At 39.3% G+C, this 18,327-nt stretch overlaps 1 protein-coding gene across 50 annotated transcripts in view; it reads right to left on the reverse strand.

Moving 5' to 3' along the window:
• PBRM1 (polybromo 1) overlaps window positions 1–18,327 on the reverse strand; it is a 130,811-nt gene that overhangs the window by 60,309 nt on the left and 52,175 nt on the right. For 26 of the 50 annotated variants that reach the window (XM_084988500.1, XM_084988498.1, XM_084988496.1 and 23 more), the window contains 2 exons: window positions 11,235–11,511; window positions 7,257–7,362 (listed from right to left, as the gene is read on the reverse strand). In XM_084988500.1, coding sequence (XP_084844626.1) covers window positions 7,257–7,362; window positions 11,235–11,511 — 383 coding nt within the window. Of the gene's footprint in view, window positions 1–7,256; window positions 7,363–11,234; window positions 11,512–17,264; window positions 17,310–18,327 lie in introns of all 50 variants that reach the window. The other 24 variants (XM_084988499.1, XM_021068920.2, XM_084988494.1 and 21 more) reach the window with 1 other exon arrangement.

Genomic DNA, 18,327 nt, shown 5'->3' on the forward strand with positions numbered 1-18,327 from the left:
GAACACCCCAAGACACATATTAATCAAACTGACCAAAATGAAAGACAAAGAGAAAATCTTGAAAGCAGCTAGGGAAAAGAAACAAATAACATACAAGGGAACCCCAATAGGTTATTGGCAGATTTTTCAACAGAAACTCTGCAGGCCAGAAGGGAGTGGCATGATACACTTAATGTGATGAAAGGAAAAAAACCTCCAACCAAGATTACTCTACCCAGCAAGGCTCTCATTCAGATTTGAAGGAAAAATCAAAATCTTCACAGATAAGCAAAAGCTGAGAGAATTCAGCAACACTAAACCAGCCTTACAGCAAATACTAAAGGAACTTCTATAGCAGAAAAGAACAAGAGAAGAAGGAAAGAAAAAAGAGCTACAAAACCAAATCCAAAGTAATTAATAAAATGGCAATAAGAACATACGTATCAATAATAACCATAAATGTTAATGGACTAAATGCCCCAACCAAAAGACATAGACTGGCTGAATGGATACCAAAACAAGACCCATATATATGCTGTCTTCAAGAGACCCACTTCACTTCTAGGGACACATACAAATTGAAAGTGAGAGGACGGAAGAAAATATTCCATGCAAACAGGAACCAAAAGAAAGCTGGAGTAGCAATATTCATATCAGATAAAACAGACGTTAAAATGAAGAACATTTTAAGAGACAAGGAAGGACACTACATAATGATCAAAGGATCAGTCCAAGAAGATATCTACGCACCCAACACAGGTTCACCACAATATATAAGGCAATTGCTAACAACCTTAAAAGGACAAATCGACAATAACACAATAATAGTGGGGGACATTAACACCACACTTACAACAATGGACAGATCAACCAGACAGAAAATCAATAAGGAAACAAAGGCCCTGAATGACACATTAAACCAGATGGACTTAATAGAAATTTACAGGACATTTCATCCAAAAGCAACAGAATACACATTCTTCTCAAGTGCACATGGAACATTCTCTAAGACTGATCATATCCTGGGCTACAAATCCAACCTTGGTAACTTTAAGAAAATTAAAATCATGTCAAGCATCTTTTCTGACCACAACGCTATACAACCGGAAATCAATAAGAAAAAAAACTGCAAAAAACACAAACATGTGGAGACTAAACAACATGCTACTAAACAACCAAAGGATCACTGAAGAAATCAAAGAGGAAATTAAAAAATACCTGGCAGCAAATGACAACAAAGACATGACACTCCAAAACCTATGGGATGCAGCAAAAGCTGTTCTAAAAGGAAACTTTATAGCAATACAAGACCACCTCAGGAAACAAGAAAATGCTCAAATAAACAAGCTAACTTTACATCTAAAGCAGCTTGAAAGAGAAGAACAGACAAGACCTAAAGTTAGTAGAAGGAAAGAAACCATAAAGATCAGGGCAGAAATCAATGAAATAGAAATGAAGAAAACCATAGAAGAGATCAGTGAAACGAAAAGCTGGTTCTTTGAAAAGATCAACAAAATTGATAAACCCTTAGCCAGACTTATCAAGCAAAAAAGAGAGAGGACTCAAATCCATAAAATTAGAAATGAAAAAGGAGAAGTAACAACGGACATCACAGAAATACAAAGATCATAAGAGACTACTATATGCAACTATATGCCAATAAAATGGAAAACCTAGAAGAAATGGACAAATTCTTAGAAAAGTACAATCTTCCAAGACCAAACCAAGATGAAATAGAAAAGATGAATGGACCCATCACAAGAACTGAAATTGAAACTGTGATTAAAAAACTTCCAACAAATAAAAGTCCAGGACCAGATGGCTTCACAGGCGAATTCTATCAAACATTTAGTGAAGAGCTAATACCTATCCTTCTGAAACTATTTCAAAAAATTGCAGAGGAAGGGATACTCCCAAACTCATTCTATAAGGCCACCATCACCCTGGTACCAAAACCAGACAAAGATTCCACAAAAAGAAAACTACAGGCCTATTTCACGGATGAACATCAATGCAAAAATCCTCAACAAAATACTAGCAAACCGCACCCAACAATACATTAAAAGGATTGTACATCATGATCAAGTGGGATTGATCGCAGGGATGCAAGGGTTCTTCAACATCTGCAAATCCATCAGTGTGATTCACCGTATTAACAAACTGAAGAATAAAAACCATATGATCGTCTTGATAGACACGGAAAAACCCTGTGACAAATCCAACAGCCATTTCTGATAAAAACCCTTCAGAAAGTGGGCATAGAGGGAACCTACCTCAACATAATAAAGGCCATATATGACAAACCCACAGCTAACATCATTCTCAATGGTGAAAAGCTGAAAGAATTCCAACTGAGATCAGGAACAAGAGAAGGATGTCCACTCTCGCCACTACTATTTAACATAGATTTGGAAGTCCTATCCACAGCAATCAGAGAAGTAGAAGAGATAAAAGAACTCCAAATTGGAAAGGAAGAAGTAAAACTATCCCTATTTGCAGATGACATGATACTATACCTAGAGAATCCTAAAGACTCTACCAGAAAACTGTTAGAGCTCATCCACGAATCTGGCAAAGTTGCAGGATACAAAATCAATACACAGAAATCGATGGCATTTCTATACACTAATAATGAAAGAGCAGAAAGAGAAATCAGGGAAGCAATCCCGTTTACCATCAGATCCAAAAGAATAAAATACCTAGGAGTAAACCTACCTAACAAAAGACCTGTACTCTGAAAACTATAAGACACTGATGAAAGAAATCAAAGATGACACAAATAGATGGAAAGATATACCATGCTTGTGGATTGGAAGAGTTAATATTATCAAAATGACTATACTACCTAAGGCAATCTACAGATTCAATGCAATCCCTATCAAATTGCTAAGGACATTTTTCACAGAACTAGAACAAAATATTTTAAAGTTTCTTCGGAAGCACAAAACACCCAAAATAGCCAAAGACATCCTAAAAAAGAAAAAAGGAGCTGGAGGAATTAGGCTCCTGGACTTCAGACTATACTACAAAGCAACAATCATCAAAACCGCATGGTACTGGCACAAAGACAGAAATATAGATCAGTGGAACCGGATAAAGAGCCCAAAATTAAACCCACATACCTACAGCCAACTAATCTATGACAAAGGAGGCAAGAATAGACAATGGAGAAAGGACAGCTTGTTCAATAAGTGGTGCTGGGAAAACTGGACAGCCACATGGAAAAGAATGAAATTAGAACACTCCCTAACACCATACACAAAAACAAACTCCAAATGGATTAAAGACCTAGACATAAGACCAGACACTATCAAAACTCCTAGAGGAAAACACAGGCCAAGCACTCGCTGACATAAACGACAGCAGCATCTTCTCAGATCCACTTCCTAGAATAATGACAATAAAAACAAAAATAAACAAATGGGACCTATTCAAACTTCAAAGTTTCTGCACAGCAAAGGAAACCCTAAACAACACAAAAAAAACTCCACAGAATGGGATAAAATCTTTGCAAATGAATCAACTGACAAGGGATTCATCTCCAAAATTTGTAAACAGCTTCTGCAGCTCCATACCAAAAAAACAAACAACCCCATCCAAAAATGGGCAGAAGATCTAAACAGACAGTTCTCCAAAGAAGACATACAGATGGCCGAGAAACACATGAAAAGATGTTCAACATCACTCATGATTATAGAAATGCAAATCAAAATCACTATGGGGTACCACCTTACACCAGCCAGAAAGTCTACAAACAGTAAGTGCTGGAGAGGGTGTGGAGAAAAAGGAACACTAGTACACTGTTGGTGGGATTGTAAATTGGTGCAACCACTGTGGAAAGCAGTATGGAGATTCCTCAGAAAACTAAACATAGAAGTACCATTTGATCCAGCAATCCCATTCTTGGGCATCTACCCAGAGAAAACCATGACTTGCAAAGACACATGTACTCCAATGTTCATTGCAGCACTATTTACAATAGCCAACACATGGAAACAACCTAAATGTCCATTGACAGAGGAATGGATCAAGAAGAGGTGGTACATATACACAATGGAATGTTACTCAGCCATTAAAAAGAACGAAATACCAGCATTTTTTGCAACATGGATGGACCTAGAAACTATCATGCTAAGTGAAGTCAGCCATACAATGAGACACCAACATCAAATGCTTTCACTGACATGTGGAATCTGAAAAAAGGACAGAATGAACTTCTTTGCAGAACAGATGCTGACTCACAGACATTGAAAAACTTATGGTCTCCGGAGGAGACAGTTTGGGGGGTGGGGGGATGTGCTTGGGCTGTGGGATGGAAATCCTGTGAAATCAGATTGTTATGATCATTATACAACTACAGATGTGATAAATTCATCTGAGTAATTAAAAAATTAAAAAAAAATAAGCATGGCACAATCTTGATAAATGCTGCATAAAAGGTATAGACAGGAATTCATGGTACTATTCCTTCTATCTGTATATGTTTCGAAGTTTTCATAATATAAAATCAATAAATGAAAAACAAATTGACAATGTAAGTTAAAATCTCCTATCCTTGAACTTCAAAAAATTTATATATGGGAGTTCCTATTGTGGTTCAGTGGGATAAGGACCTGATGTTGTCTCTGTGAGACTGAGGGTTCAATCCCTGGGCAGGCTCAGTAGGTTAAGGATCTGGCACTGCTGTAATGTAGGCTGTGGCATAGGCTGTAGATGTGGCTCAGATCCGGCATTGCCATGGCTGTGGTATAGGCCAGCGGCTGCAGCTCCAATTCAACCCCTAACCTGAAAATTTTCATATGCTACAGGTGTGCCCATGAAAAAAAATTTATGTATTTATTTATATATATTTAGATAGTCATTACAGAGTTTCTGCTGTGGTGCAATGGGTTAAGAATCCAACTGCATGGGTTAAGGATCCGGCGTTGCCATGAGCTGTGGTGTAGCTTGCAGACGCGGCTCGGATCCCACGTTGCTGTGGCTCTGGTGTAGGCCGGCAGCAGCAGCTCTGATTAGACCCCGAGCCTGGGAACCTCCATATGCTGCGGGAGCAGCCCTAGAAAACGCACAAAGACAAAAACAAAACAAAACAAAACAAAAAACAAAAAACAAAGAATCCAACTGCAGTGGCTTGGATCACTGAGGAGGTGTGAGTTTGATCCCGGCCTGGTGCAGTGAGTTAAAGGATCCTCCCTTGCCATAGCTGCAGCTAGGGTTGAAGCTATGGCTCAGATTCAACCCATGGCCTGGGAACTTCCATAGGCGGTGAGACCATAAAATTAAAATAAATAATTATCTGTCATTAGCTTCCTAACTTGTATAATTAATTCTAGTTTTAAAAGGCATTATGTTCCTAAAAAGGTTTTCATTTCTTTTTTTTTTTTTTTTTTTTTTTTTTTTGTCTTTTTGTCTTTTTTGTTGTTGTTGTTGTTGCTATTTCTTGGGCCGCTCCCGCGGCATATGGAGGTTCCCAGGCTAGGAGTTGAATCGGAGCTGTAGCCACCGGCCTACGCCAGAGCCACAGCAACGCGGGATCCAAGCCGCGTCTGCAACCTACACCACAGCTCACGGCAACGCCAGATCGTTAACCCACTGAGCAAGGGCAGGGACCGAACCCGCAACCTCATGGTTCCTAGTCGGATTCGTTAACCACTGCGCCACGACGGGAACTCCAAAGGTTTTCATTTCTGCAATCTTTCTGTATGCTTTTATAATTTCATGGGAAAAATGGCTTAACAAAAAGGAATGATCACTTAGCAATAAATCATACCCAAAGCTACTTTAAAATTCAGTTTATAGTCATTTAGTATAAAAAATCACAGTCTGTTTTTTTTTCTATTCAGCAAATATGCTTCTAAAGAATATCTGACAACACTAATATCATTTGCTTGGTATTTATTTTATCCATATACTTTAAATAAGGAAGAAACCTCTTCTTTAGCCCAATGGTACTAATTGTTTTTTCCTGTTTCTCTTCTCTCAGAGTTTTTCAGAACAGAACAATCCACAGACCACACTCAAAAGACATCTGAGTTGGAGTTCCCACTGTGGCTCAGTGGGTTAAGAATCTGGCATTATCTCTGTGGCAGCACGGGTTAAATCCCCAGCCAGTAGGTTAAGGATCTGGCATTGCTGCAGCTGAGGTATAGGTTACTGCTGTAGCTGGGAGTCAATCCCTGGCCCAGGAACTTCCATATTCAGTGTGGGTGGCCAAAAAAATAAAGACAACCAAATTAACAGACAGTACAGCAGCCAGACAACTCTACCTCTCAAATTCTGTCTAGGAGGAGATCCTGGGATTCACTTTTTTTTTTTCCTTTTTAGGGCCACACCTGCAGCATATGGAAGTTCCTGGAACTAGGGTTCGAATCAGAGTTGCAGCTGCCAGCCACCAGTCTATGCCAGATCCCAGCCACATATGCAACCTATGCAGCAGCTTGATCCTTAACCCACTGAGTGAGGCCAGGGATTGAACCCACATCCTCATGGATACTAGTCGGGTTCTTAGCCCACTGAGTCACAAGGGCAACTCTTGGGTTTCACTTTTAATCCTAGTCATCGGGGAAAAAAAGTGAGAAAGAGAAATGAGGGAGGGATGAAAGAAGGAAAGAAAAAGAAAAAGAGGAGTTCTTGTTGTGGCTCAGTGGGTTAAGGACCCAATGTTGCCTCTGTGAGGATGTGGGTTTTATCAATGGCCTTGCTTAGTGGGTTAATGATTCAGCGTTGCTGCAAGCTGTGGCATAGGTGCAGCTCAGATCCTGTGTGGCTATGGCTGTGGCTTCAGCTGCAGCTCAGATTCGACCCCTGGCCTGCTAACTTCCATATGCCACGGGTGCAGCCATAAAAAATAAAAAACAAGAGGAAAGAAAGAAAGAAAGGAAAGAAGGAAGGAAGGAAGGAAGGAAGGAAGGAAGGAAGGAAGGAAGGAAGGAAGGAAGAAAGAAAGAAAGAAAGAAAGAAAGAAAGAAAATCTGCTAGTATACTCTTCCAGGCATCACATGTAGAGTATCACATATATACTCCATTCTTACTACTTAACATTTACAGAATGTCCACTGGATTCAAGAAAGTAAACAAAACTTTCGATATTACATTATTCTATTCCTCACATGCTTTCATGTTTACTTAAAATACAGAAGAGAGTGCTTGAGAGGAGGCAAGAAACGCTACCCTGGAGTGCAAGTTCAATTATATTAACCAATTAAATATTATTTCAGTAACTCAGCAACATCTCCTTGGTAGACTGAACTGAATAATGAAGTGTGAGGCTGCCTTACTCAGCTTGAGTTTGGGAGAGGCCACGTCATCATCATCAGGCAGTGGACCCAGCTCTTTCCTTTTATCCTTGAGTAATTTCTCCAGGATGTGCGCATCATTGTACACCTGTATTTAAGTACAAACATAATTTGAAATTATTTTCTAAGAAGCTTTTCTATTGAAGTATAACATACATCCACAAGGAAGTTTTAAAAACACAGATTAGGATAGCTGGGAACTAATGAAATGAACTGAGATCATTACAGAGCAACAAAATCACGTCTTTGTGGGGTGGGCTTCGGCCTCAATTGGTTTGTTGTGTAAAGCTTTCTATGTGATTCTAATGTGCACACATGTAGGTTAAAGTTTGAGAACTACCGTAGTAGAATCACTGCAAGTTTTTATGCAAGTTCTGAAACATATTTACATATGCTATTTCTTCATAAATCTCTCTTTCATTGGTCCCTCAAGGTAGCAGACTTACCTCAATGGAAATTAAAAATTAAAAATATCTAATAGTTGAAGAGTAACATCTCAAACACTGTTTTTTTTTTTTTCTTCTTCTTCATCTTTTTGCCTTTTCTAGGGCTGCTCCTGCAGCATATGGAGGTTCCCAGGCTAGGGGTTGAATCAGAGCTGTAGCCACTGGCCTATACCACAGCCACAGCAACGCGGGATCCGAGCCATGTCTTTGACCTACACCACAGCTCACGGCAACGCCAGATCCTTAACCCACTGAGCGAGGCCAGGGATTGAACCCGAAACCTCATGGTTTCTATTCGGATTCGTTAACCACTGAGCCATGACAGGAACTCCTCAAACATTGTTAAAAGGGATTTAACATCAGTGTGAGTTCAGCGCCTAGAATCTGATCTGTGAAAAAGCAATAAACACTGACTAGGCTCTCTTTGTGAAGACTGAGCCAAGGGCCAAGGATGAGGTTACTCGCCTAATGGCTTTGCCCCCAAAGCTGCCTCCCAACTCCCACAGTGGCTCTCCTCCTTGACTGCCACCAGAGCAGGGGGGCTGAGAGAATAACTGACCACTCTTCTTTGGCAAACTGTTTCTTAAGGATGGCTTTTTTCTATACCAGTAGTAGGCAAGTGGCCCATTAGACAATGACATGAGGACAGTGTAAACCCCTATGACAGAGAGAACCATTTCTTTGCCACAAGCACCCTCAGTGACTATTTTATTTTAAATTCAAATGGAATAGCATAAGAAAGGAAATAAATGATTTGAAAATATAATTTATTTCTGGGAGTTTAAAGTTGATAATGTAAACTCAGTAAAGATATATGCACCCCACCCATGTTAACTGCAGCATTATCTATAATAGCTAAGATATGGAAAAAACCTATGTATCCATAAATGGATGAATGGATAAAGAAAAATGTCACATACAAACAGGAGTATAATTCAGCCATAAAAAATGAAATCTCGCCATTTGCGACAACATGGATAAATCTTGAGGACATTATGCTAAGTGAAAGAAACAAAGAAGAGACAAATACTGCATGATCTCACTTATATGTGGAACCTAAAAACACAACCCCCCACCAAAAAAACCCCCGAACTCACAGATGCAGAGAACAGATTGGTGGTTGCAGAAGGGGGGATAGGAGATGGGCAAAAAAGGGAAAGAGAGTCAAAGGGTACAAACTTTCAGTTATAAAATAAGTCAGTCATGGGGATGTAATGTATGATGACTATAGTTAATAATACTACATGAATATTTGGGGAGTTCCCATCGTGGCTCAGTGGTTAACGAATCTGACTAGGAACCATGAGGTTGCAGGTTTGATCCCCGGCCTTGCTCAGTGGGTTAAGGATCCGGCATTGCCGTGAGCTGTGGTGTAGGTTGCAGACGTGGCTTGGATCCCGTGTTGCCGTGGCTATGGCGTAGGCTGGCAGCTGCAGCTCCAATTAGACCCCCAGCCTAGGAACCTCGGGTGCAGCCCTAGAAAAGACAAAAAGAAAAAAAAAGAAAAAAAAATACTGCTATATGAATATTTGAAAGTTGCTGAGAGTAGATCTTAAAGGTTCTCACCAAACACACAAACTGCGTAACTACATATGGTGATGTATGATTAGTAGACTTAAGGCAGTGATAATTTTGTAATATACACAAGTTTTAATACATTAATATTAAATCACCATTTTGAACACTTGAAATATGTCAATTACACTTCAATTAAAAAATAATAAAGTCGGAGTTCTTATTGTGGCTCAGTGGTAATGAATTGGACTAGCATCCATGAGGATGTGGGTTTGATCCCTGGCCTCGAACTGTGGTGTAAATCACAGACACGGCTTGGTTCTGGTGTTGCTGTGGCTGTGGCATAGGCTGGTAGCTGCAGCTCCAATTCGCCCCCTAGCCTGTGAACTTCCATATGTTGCAGGTGTAACCTTAACAAAAAAAAAAAAGAGTTCCCATTGCGGTTCAAGTTAAAAACCCAATATTGTGTCAATGAGAATGTGGGTTTGACCCCTGACCTTGCTCAGAGGGTTAAGGATTCGCCGTTGCAGTGAGCTGTGGTGTAGGTCACAGCAGTGGTTCGGATCTGGTATTACTATGGCTGTGGGAAAGTCTGGTGGCTGCAGCTCCAATTAAACCCCTACCCTGGGAACTTTCACATCCCTCAGGTACAGCCCTAAAAAGACCAAAAAAAAAAAAAAAAAGGAAAGGAAAGAATGTAATGTAGAAAAAAATATGAAAGAAGGAAAAATGTATCTTAGCTATGCTGATAAAGAACTGAAGGAGTTCCCGTCGCGGCTCAGCTGTTAGTGAACCCTACTAGCATCCACAAGGACGTAGGTTCAATCTCTGGCCTTGCTCAGTGGGTTAAGGATCTGATATTGCTGTGAGCTGTGGTGTAGGTCGCAGATGTAGCTTGGATGCCGAGTTGCTGTGGCTGTGGTGTAGACTTATGGTTACAGTTCCAATTGGACCCCTAGCCTGGGAACCTCCATATGCTGCAAATGCGGCCCTAAAAAGACCAAAAAAAAAAAAAAAAAAAAAAAAAGAACTGAAACTCAAGATGCTTCATTAACAAAATCAATTTTTCAGAGGAGCATTACTGGGAATATCCTGATATTTATATAGTTACACAACTTTATAGACTATCCTTAGAGAAGCATGGCGACTGACAACAGTAATGATGATGATGAAAGATTTTAACGTCCTTGGCTTTCTCTTCAGTGTTATTTGAAAACCAGGCACTGTACTACATGCTCTTTAAATGTTATCTCATTTAAATCCTACAACAACCCTGATGCAAGTACCATTATTATCCCCAATTTAGAGATGAAGAAAATGAGGCTCAGAAAAAATAAGTTACTTACACAGGGACTAGTAGAGCAGGATTCAAATCAAGGATGTCAGATTAGTTGGCACTCCAAATCCATGGATGCGGAAACCATGGTTTCAGAGGGTTGACTATACCATGCCATTATATATAAGGGCCTTGCGCATTTGTGGATTTGGGGTATCTTGGAACCAATCCCCCCAACACCACGGACAAGTGGACAGAGTATAAACTTTTAACCTTACAATGTTCTGCTTCCCATTTTATTTTTATTTAAATTTTTTAGTCTTTTTCCTTTTTTAGGGCTGTACCCACGGCATACGGAGGTTCCTAGGCTAGGGGTCCCATCAGAGTTGCAGCTGGCGGCCTACACCAGAGCCACAGCAATGTGGGATCTGAGCCGCGTTTGTGACCTACACCACAGCTCACGGCAACCCTAGATCCTTAACTCACTGAGCAAGGCTAAGGATCGAACCTGTGTCCTTGTGGATGCTAATTGGGTTCGCTAACTGTTGAGTCACGACGGAACTCCTGCTTCCCAATTTAAACAACTAAGAAAAGACAAAAATATTAAGCTAATCACTGAGAAGAATAACCTAAGTTAGGCCTCTGGACCTAGTCTCTCAGCACATTATTCCACGAACGCCCCAAAGAAAATGTGCCTACTCTAGGACTCCCACACATCCTCACCTGGGAGCCTTCCTCATTGTAGTGCCTGGCATTCCGGAACATCAGCTTCATGTCTTCTATCATTCCCTCTTCCCCTGCATACTTGTCATTGCGGATGTTATGCTCAATTATTTTCAAGTCCATAGGCTCCAAAATGATTTTATAGTAATCAGGATAGTCTTTTTTGGATGGTTTAACCATAAATAGATCACAAAGTCTTCTGCCTGAACCTGGCTCACGAGCTTCAAGAACAACATTGAATAAGATTTTCATTCGCTGCTTTCTTATGTTCTTTTTACTGTTGAGGGGGAGAGGTAGAAAAAGGGAAAAATGAGAACAGGTTCAATTTTCTTGATACAAGGATGAACATGAAATGAAGGGTCAGGTGTTTCATAACGGTTATAATTTATTGATTATGTATGCCACAAACACAGTGAACATGCTAGAAGCTATAAGCAAATATTAGGAAACTTTCTAAAATAATTAAAACATAGTGACTCTGGCAGGAGCAGCAAATAACACCAGACAAACCTGTTCAGAACATTTATGAAACGCAATGCTTGAAAAAAGATCTTGTCTGACTCCAAAAAATACGAAATTCTATTATCAACTGAAATATATTTTTTAAGAATAGAACACAAGAGTAATATAACTGCTGATTTCCTAATAGTCCTCTCTTAGACAAACACAAAGAAAAGTGTTCCATCTCTTAAGATGACCATTTCTGTATATCCTGGTTACCAGAAAACAAAGGGAGGCTGTCTGCCAGATGAGTGTCTCTATAGCGGGTACAAGTCTCTCTTGGATTTATCCTGTCATGGTCAGTCCCTGCTCCCTCCCTCCACCAGCATTATACCATAATGTCAACCTAGTTTAAAGAACAAATGGTCTGTGGTTCTTATGAAGTCTTGAGTAAATTTTCATCCTTGAGTATGAATCGCTGTCTTGTTCATCAAAATGCCCCAGTGATATATGATGCTAGGAAATAAATGTAAGTGCTACAGAACAAAGCAAAAGGCCATACAGATTACAGCCTGAGTTACAAAGGGGCTCAAGAGAACATATGGGCTAGCCTCCTAATTATTGGGGAAACTAGCTTAGAGAAGCTAAACGACTTGCCCAAGGTGAGCTGTCCAATGAATTGTTAGAAAACATGATCTTCCAATGATTTCTGGACCACTGTTGGTATGTTTTCAGTACACAGACAAAGAAATTCTAGCCAGACTCAACCAGCAGTCTCTGAGGTAGGTAATAAAAAAATGACTTGTGGAGTTCCCACTGTGGCACACTAGGTTAAGAATCTGATTGCAGTGGCTTGGGTCACTGCAGAGGCATGGGTTTGATCCCTGGCCCGATGCAGTGGGTTAAAGGATCCAGTATGGCTGCAGCTGTGGGGTAGGTCACGGCTGGGGCTCAGATTTAGTCCCTAGCCCAGGAACTTCCATATGCCATGGGTGTGCCCATAAAAAAAAACAAATAAAAATAACAATTTTTTAATGACTTGTGACTTAATTGCTATTCAACAAATTAAGATCCTATAATGTAGTACTCAGAAGAAAGTATTTTTTATTTATCTGTTTCCTATCTTTTTCTTTTTTTGGGAGGCTGCACCCTTGGAATGTGGAAGTTCCTGGGCCAGGCATCAAACCCATGCCAACAACAGTGACCCAAGCTGCTGCAATGACAAAGCTGGATCCTAACCCACTGCGCAATGAGGGAACTCCTATTTCCTATCTTATAAATGGAAGAAAGTTCATTCCTGAAGCAAACTTAGTCTCCTAGTCCAGTCCTCTGGCCACTCACCACTGCTGGGTCACAAAGAATCCAAAGGCCAGACAGTTTCTCCACAAGGTTAAAAATGTGTTTTTTAAAAAGAAACAAAACACAAATAAAGAATAATTAATGGATGAAAAAATAGATATATATACTACGTCGACATTTACAAGTGTCTCAAAAATGCGTATCTTCCTAATGTCATGGAGCTGAAGGCAACCTGAAAGTGATCCAATTAGGAGACAAAAAGGACTGGGATCCTCCCTGTCACCTGTGTCTTCACTTGAGACTGCTCTTTTTCCTGGTGATTCTGGAAATGGTGCCATTTCTTCCTCTCAGTACTTTTGTGTCTACATTAAGTGACTGTCAGATGAGGGCAACCTAGAAGTTTCATCTAGTGGAAACTATTTTTCCAAAGAGGCATCCCCAGGTGATGACTTTAGAGAAAGAGCTCTCTCAGTCCAGGACTTGAGCAAGTGAATTACAGAGGAGGAATGTAGGATGAAGCTCCAACATTACAGAGTGCCACATCTGGGCAGAGATTTGAATACAGATGACTTTAGCCTTCAAGACACCCCTAAAGAAAAATTTCAGAACCTGAATTTGCTATTACAAGATTTGACAACTGCTCTAATAACAAATTTACTGTTTTAGGACTTTAAGAAAGTGATGTGTAACTAGTTTCCAGCCTCAAAGGCAAGAAAAACTATTTTTATTAGGGTCACTTATGGTGAACTATTAGGGTGATCATCTCTGAACAAATCTAGTTTGACTATTTTGTTTATATTTTTCCAGGTTATTATATTGCTTCTGAGACTGAGAACCAGTGGCCCATTACTTTTAATCTGACTGCCAGAAAACACTCAGAGCTAAACTTCATATTCTTTCCTAACTGTATTTACTTGGGTGGCTGGTATATTTGCTTTATCTTTTTCCAATATGACGGTGAACCTTATTATATCCACAATTTTGAAAGTAACTTCAAATACTTTTTGAAATGAGATTAACTCTACATTACAAAAAGATAGCTACCACACTTCCCTATTTGATACTTCCTGGTTACTGTTTTCAATGTCATTTTGATTTTTAGACTCTTCTTAAAATCCCTCCATTCATCCTACCTCTCTTCCTCTCTCAGATCACTAACTATAAAGATTTGTTCACTCATGTTGCAACAGAACAAAGGGTGGGGAAAAAGAATGTAATTGTAATGTATACATGTAAGGATAACTTGATCCCCTTGCTGTACAGTGGGAAAATTTAAAAAAAAAAAAATTTGTTCACTCTTCCTTACTTTGGGAAAGGTACATAAAATTCAATCTCAGACTTGTAACTGGCATACTCATTCTTTTTTTAATCAGCACCTGTGAACATACCTAGGTGAAATACATTTTAAGGGGGTTCAAAACCAGGGTTTTTTATCACTGTGCACTTAAGGGTACCATAATTAAGGGGATGTCAATTCAGATCATAAACAGTGTTATAAAAAAAAATATATATATATATATTTTTTTTTGCTTTTTTAGGGCTGTACCTGCAGCACATGGAAGTTCCCAGGTTAGGGGTCAGAGTCATAGCTGCTGGCCTACACCACAGCTGCAGCAATAGGAGATCTGAGCTGCATCTGTAATCTACACCAAGCTCAAGGCAATGTCGGATCCTTAACCCATTGAGCGAAGCCAGGGATCGAACCCGCATCCTTATGGATCTCAGTCAGGTTCATTAGCCACTGAGCCAAGATGGGAACTCCAAAATATACAATTTTAGAAATGTACAGGAGATGGGCATAAATGGCCCTGTGCTAAAAAATCAGTGTATTATAACAACTGTACAATAAATAAAAGTCCAGTGTCTTGAGAAATTGGTGGTACTTCTAATTTGCACAAAGGTTATGAGCCAGTAGAGGCTTTTCTGTGAATCCTTGATTTTTCAGGACCACCAGCTTACTACCCTCCTGACCCTCCAACCCAGCCTAAAACACTGGGATCAAGGTCACTTTCTGCTTCTCTTAGTTTATTAGTCCTAGGGGTCCTCCATAGCCCTTCTAGATCTGACCTTTCCTTTTAATTTTTCGCACCACAGTGTTAATCCTAACTCTCACAGTTTGTGACAGACGACTTTCTCAAATGTCCTTTTCTTTATTCTTCTTATGACTATTATTTATTATTAAGTATCTATATTTAGATATACTCACAAGATTCCTATTTATAGTTACAGTTAACACTTCTACCACACGCCAGGGACTATGCTAAGCACTATCTTTTAATCCTCAAACTCTATGAACCAGGTGCAATTATTATCCCAACTCTGCATATGTAAAAATAGAGGCTTTAAGACTCAAATGAGTATCTAAAGCCATAAAATGAGTAATCAGACCTGAGCTTTGAATCAGCTAATAATTACCAAGATGCTTTTATCATGCAAGTGAATGATAAAAAGTAAGCTCTTGCCAAGAGCCTCTCTAATCAAAGTCAACCCTACTCACAGGCCTCAAGGTCTCCCAGCATTTAACTCCCTGACCCTAGATCTTTGGCGGTGCCTGCTCTGAAGCTAAGTAAACCCAAAGGTTCTTTCTTTTACAAGACTTTCGACATTTCAAGTCTTCAAGGAATAAAACTTTTTTATTCACCTTTTTAATAAGTTCCCCAGACTAGTAATATCTGTCTAAAAACAAAATGAAATCTACCAAGTCTTGACGTCAAAGGGAAATACTTCCAGAAAAAAATCAGAGCTATATTTAATGAGTACTCACTGCATCCAGGCCCAGTTCCATGGGCTTTAAACATTAAGCAATCAGCTCCTCACAGCAATCCTATGTAGGTATTGTCACTGACTCCTTTTTCAGATGAGAAAGTTGAGATGAAGCTCAGATAAAAGAGCTGATAAAAACAACAGGGATTTGAACTGGGGAGTCAGGCTCTAGAGCTTGGGGGTTATAACGCTACTCCACGATGCCTCACATTTCTCTTTCTTTTACTGACACCTAGAACCATTGTCATATACTACGAATGATATCAAAGAAATATATCTATTGTCTCTCTCTCTCTTTTTTTTTTTTTTGTTTTTTAGGGCCACACCCATGGTGCATGTTAGTTCCCAGGCTAGGGTTTAATTGGAGCTGTAGCCACTGGCCCACACCACAGCCACAGCAATGCCAGGTCTGAGCCATGTCTGTGACTTACATCACAGCTCATGGCAATACCAGATCCTTAACCCACTGAGTGAGCCAGGGATGGAACCTGTATCCTCATGGATACTAGCCAGATTCATTTCCCCTGAGCCACGACAGGAACCCTCTACAGTCTTTCTCTTAAATTTACTATCTAAGAAAATTGTTCTTAAGGAAATTGCTAGGAAAAAGATAATAATACAGTAATTTTGTAGAGTGGACTACATATGGCAGTGACATACAAATAACTTTAGAATATCAAACTTTCAAAGAAAAGCATGTCCTAAAGCTATTTGGGCAATCACACATTTCCATACCATTGTAAAATCATGTACTTTACATAATTATTTTACTATGGTGCTCTTACTTAATTTCATTTGTTTTCAATCTGCCTCTTTCCCTGGCCAATAAATTCCTGGAAGGTAGAGGTGATGACTAAATGTTCTCCTTTATGACCTGTTTTGCAAACAACTGACTCTCTGTGAACGCCAGACGGCAAAGGTGAAAAATAAAAAGCACCACACAATGATTACTACTAGGACTATAACATGGCAACTTATGGGTTGTTTTTAAAATCATAAGTAACATGCAAAAGAATGGATGCTTTTAAAGAAAACAGATAAGAGACTGAAGAAATGCATTCATGCTCAAGAAGCACTAACCCAATACATAGGTGCCAACATAGACAGACTGACATCACTTGGACTGTCAACAGTGATTTTGATCCCTCCACCATCCCCCAATCTGTAAAAGACATCCATGAAAGGCAACCAGTACCAGCCATCCTCTGATACCAGCAATGCCACCATATTCTCAGCCTTTCTACAGTGGCTGCCAGAAGCACAATGACTGGTGAGGGAGCTAACTGTCCCTTGCAAAGCTGGCAACAAATTAAGGCTCCTCAACCTACCTAGGCTAATTGAGTTTATTTTCCAACTATACTTCTAAACTATATTGCCTTCTTTATTCATAAAATAAACAGGCATCCAAATAAAAACCATTATTTCACATGCTTAAGGCCACACTTTTCACCTAATCAGTACTGACCATGCCACAGAAGTTACACTTAAAAAGAAAAATATGTTTATGCATAAAAAAGGACTGCACACCTGGATAGCCTCCTGAGACCCAACATCTCACTGTCAAGAGTGTTCCTGGGAAAGCAGAAACAAACATTACATGTGAAGAGAAACAAAACAAGCAACATTGGAGGGTCATGTATAAACCAAATATGGTTGAGAAAAAGGAGGATTATTCAATCCAAAGAATAAAAGATATTAAGAATATTTGGAACATTTCAACATAGAAGACAGCAGGTGGATTTTTGGGTGGAGGAGTTGGGGAAAAGAATGCATTCCCAGAATGAAGAGAACATATCCATAGTAATTTTTCTCACAATCTTTGATATAAAAAAAATAAAGCAAAGACAGAATCATACACAATATTTAGGAGTCAAGTCAAGTGGTACTTATAAAACTTGGCCCTGACTTCTCTGGATAAGCTTCACTTAACACACTAGGGCTGTCATGTCTGCCTGAATTCTGGAGAAGTCTATTTCTTATTACCAAAACCTCTTAACATAATTACCTTCTAAAAGGCTCATTATGTTATTTCATTCGTCATAGTCCAAAGTATAGGACTTGCTTCTCTCAACCTCTTAACGTGTGCTCATGCTTATATTTCAACCCGGATATGTTCTTTTATTGCTTTAGCTATGATTTCTACTTGTTCTTATTTGTATATTTTTCACTTCATTATATAAAACACTTAGGAATTTCCTAATTCCTAAGAAACCTGTTTACAAAAAGACTTTTGTCTAAAGTGGGGTATTATTACTTCAAGAATGTAATACTTAGTTTTCTTTAATGGAATGTTTTAGAAAATAACTTTCATTTAATCTACTTGTGTTGTCCCACAAAGTATAAGCCACAGAGATTTTTAATGTATCTGGCCTCGGCTAGTGCTTCCTTGGAACTGTTTTCTTAAAACTCGGCTAGTTTAAGATCTCTCTTTTCATTCAGTGTTGGCACTAATTGTACCAGCACTTTTGCCTCCATTACCTTCTTTTGCCTGAGAAGTTTTTATCTTTGATTGGTGACTGATCTGGAAAACCAGGTGATGCTGAAGTAGTTATATAATTACACTCAAAGATGTTCTTGATTTGATGTCTCT

This window comes from Sus scrofa, chromosome 13 (assembly GCF_054392235.1).
Source record: "Sus scrofa isolate SSC_HxYL_T2T_F1_AM1 chromosome 13, Sscrofa_HxYL_maternal_Yorkshire_Landrace_v2.0, whole genome shotgun sequence".
NCBI classification, from domain to species: domain Eukaryota; kingdom Metazoa; phylum Chordata; class Mammalia; order Artiodactyla; family Suidae; genus Sus; species Sus scrofa.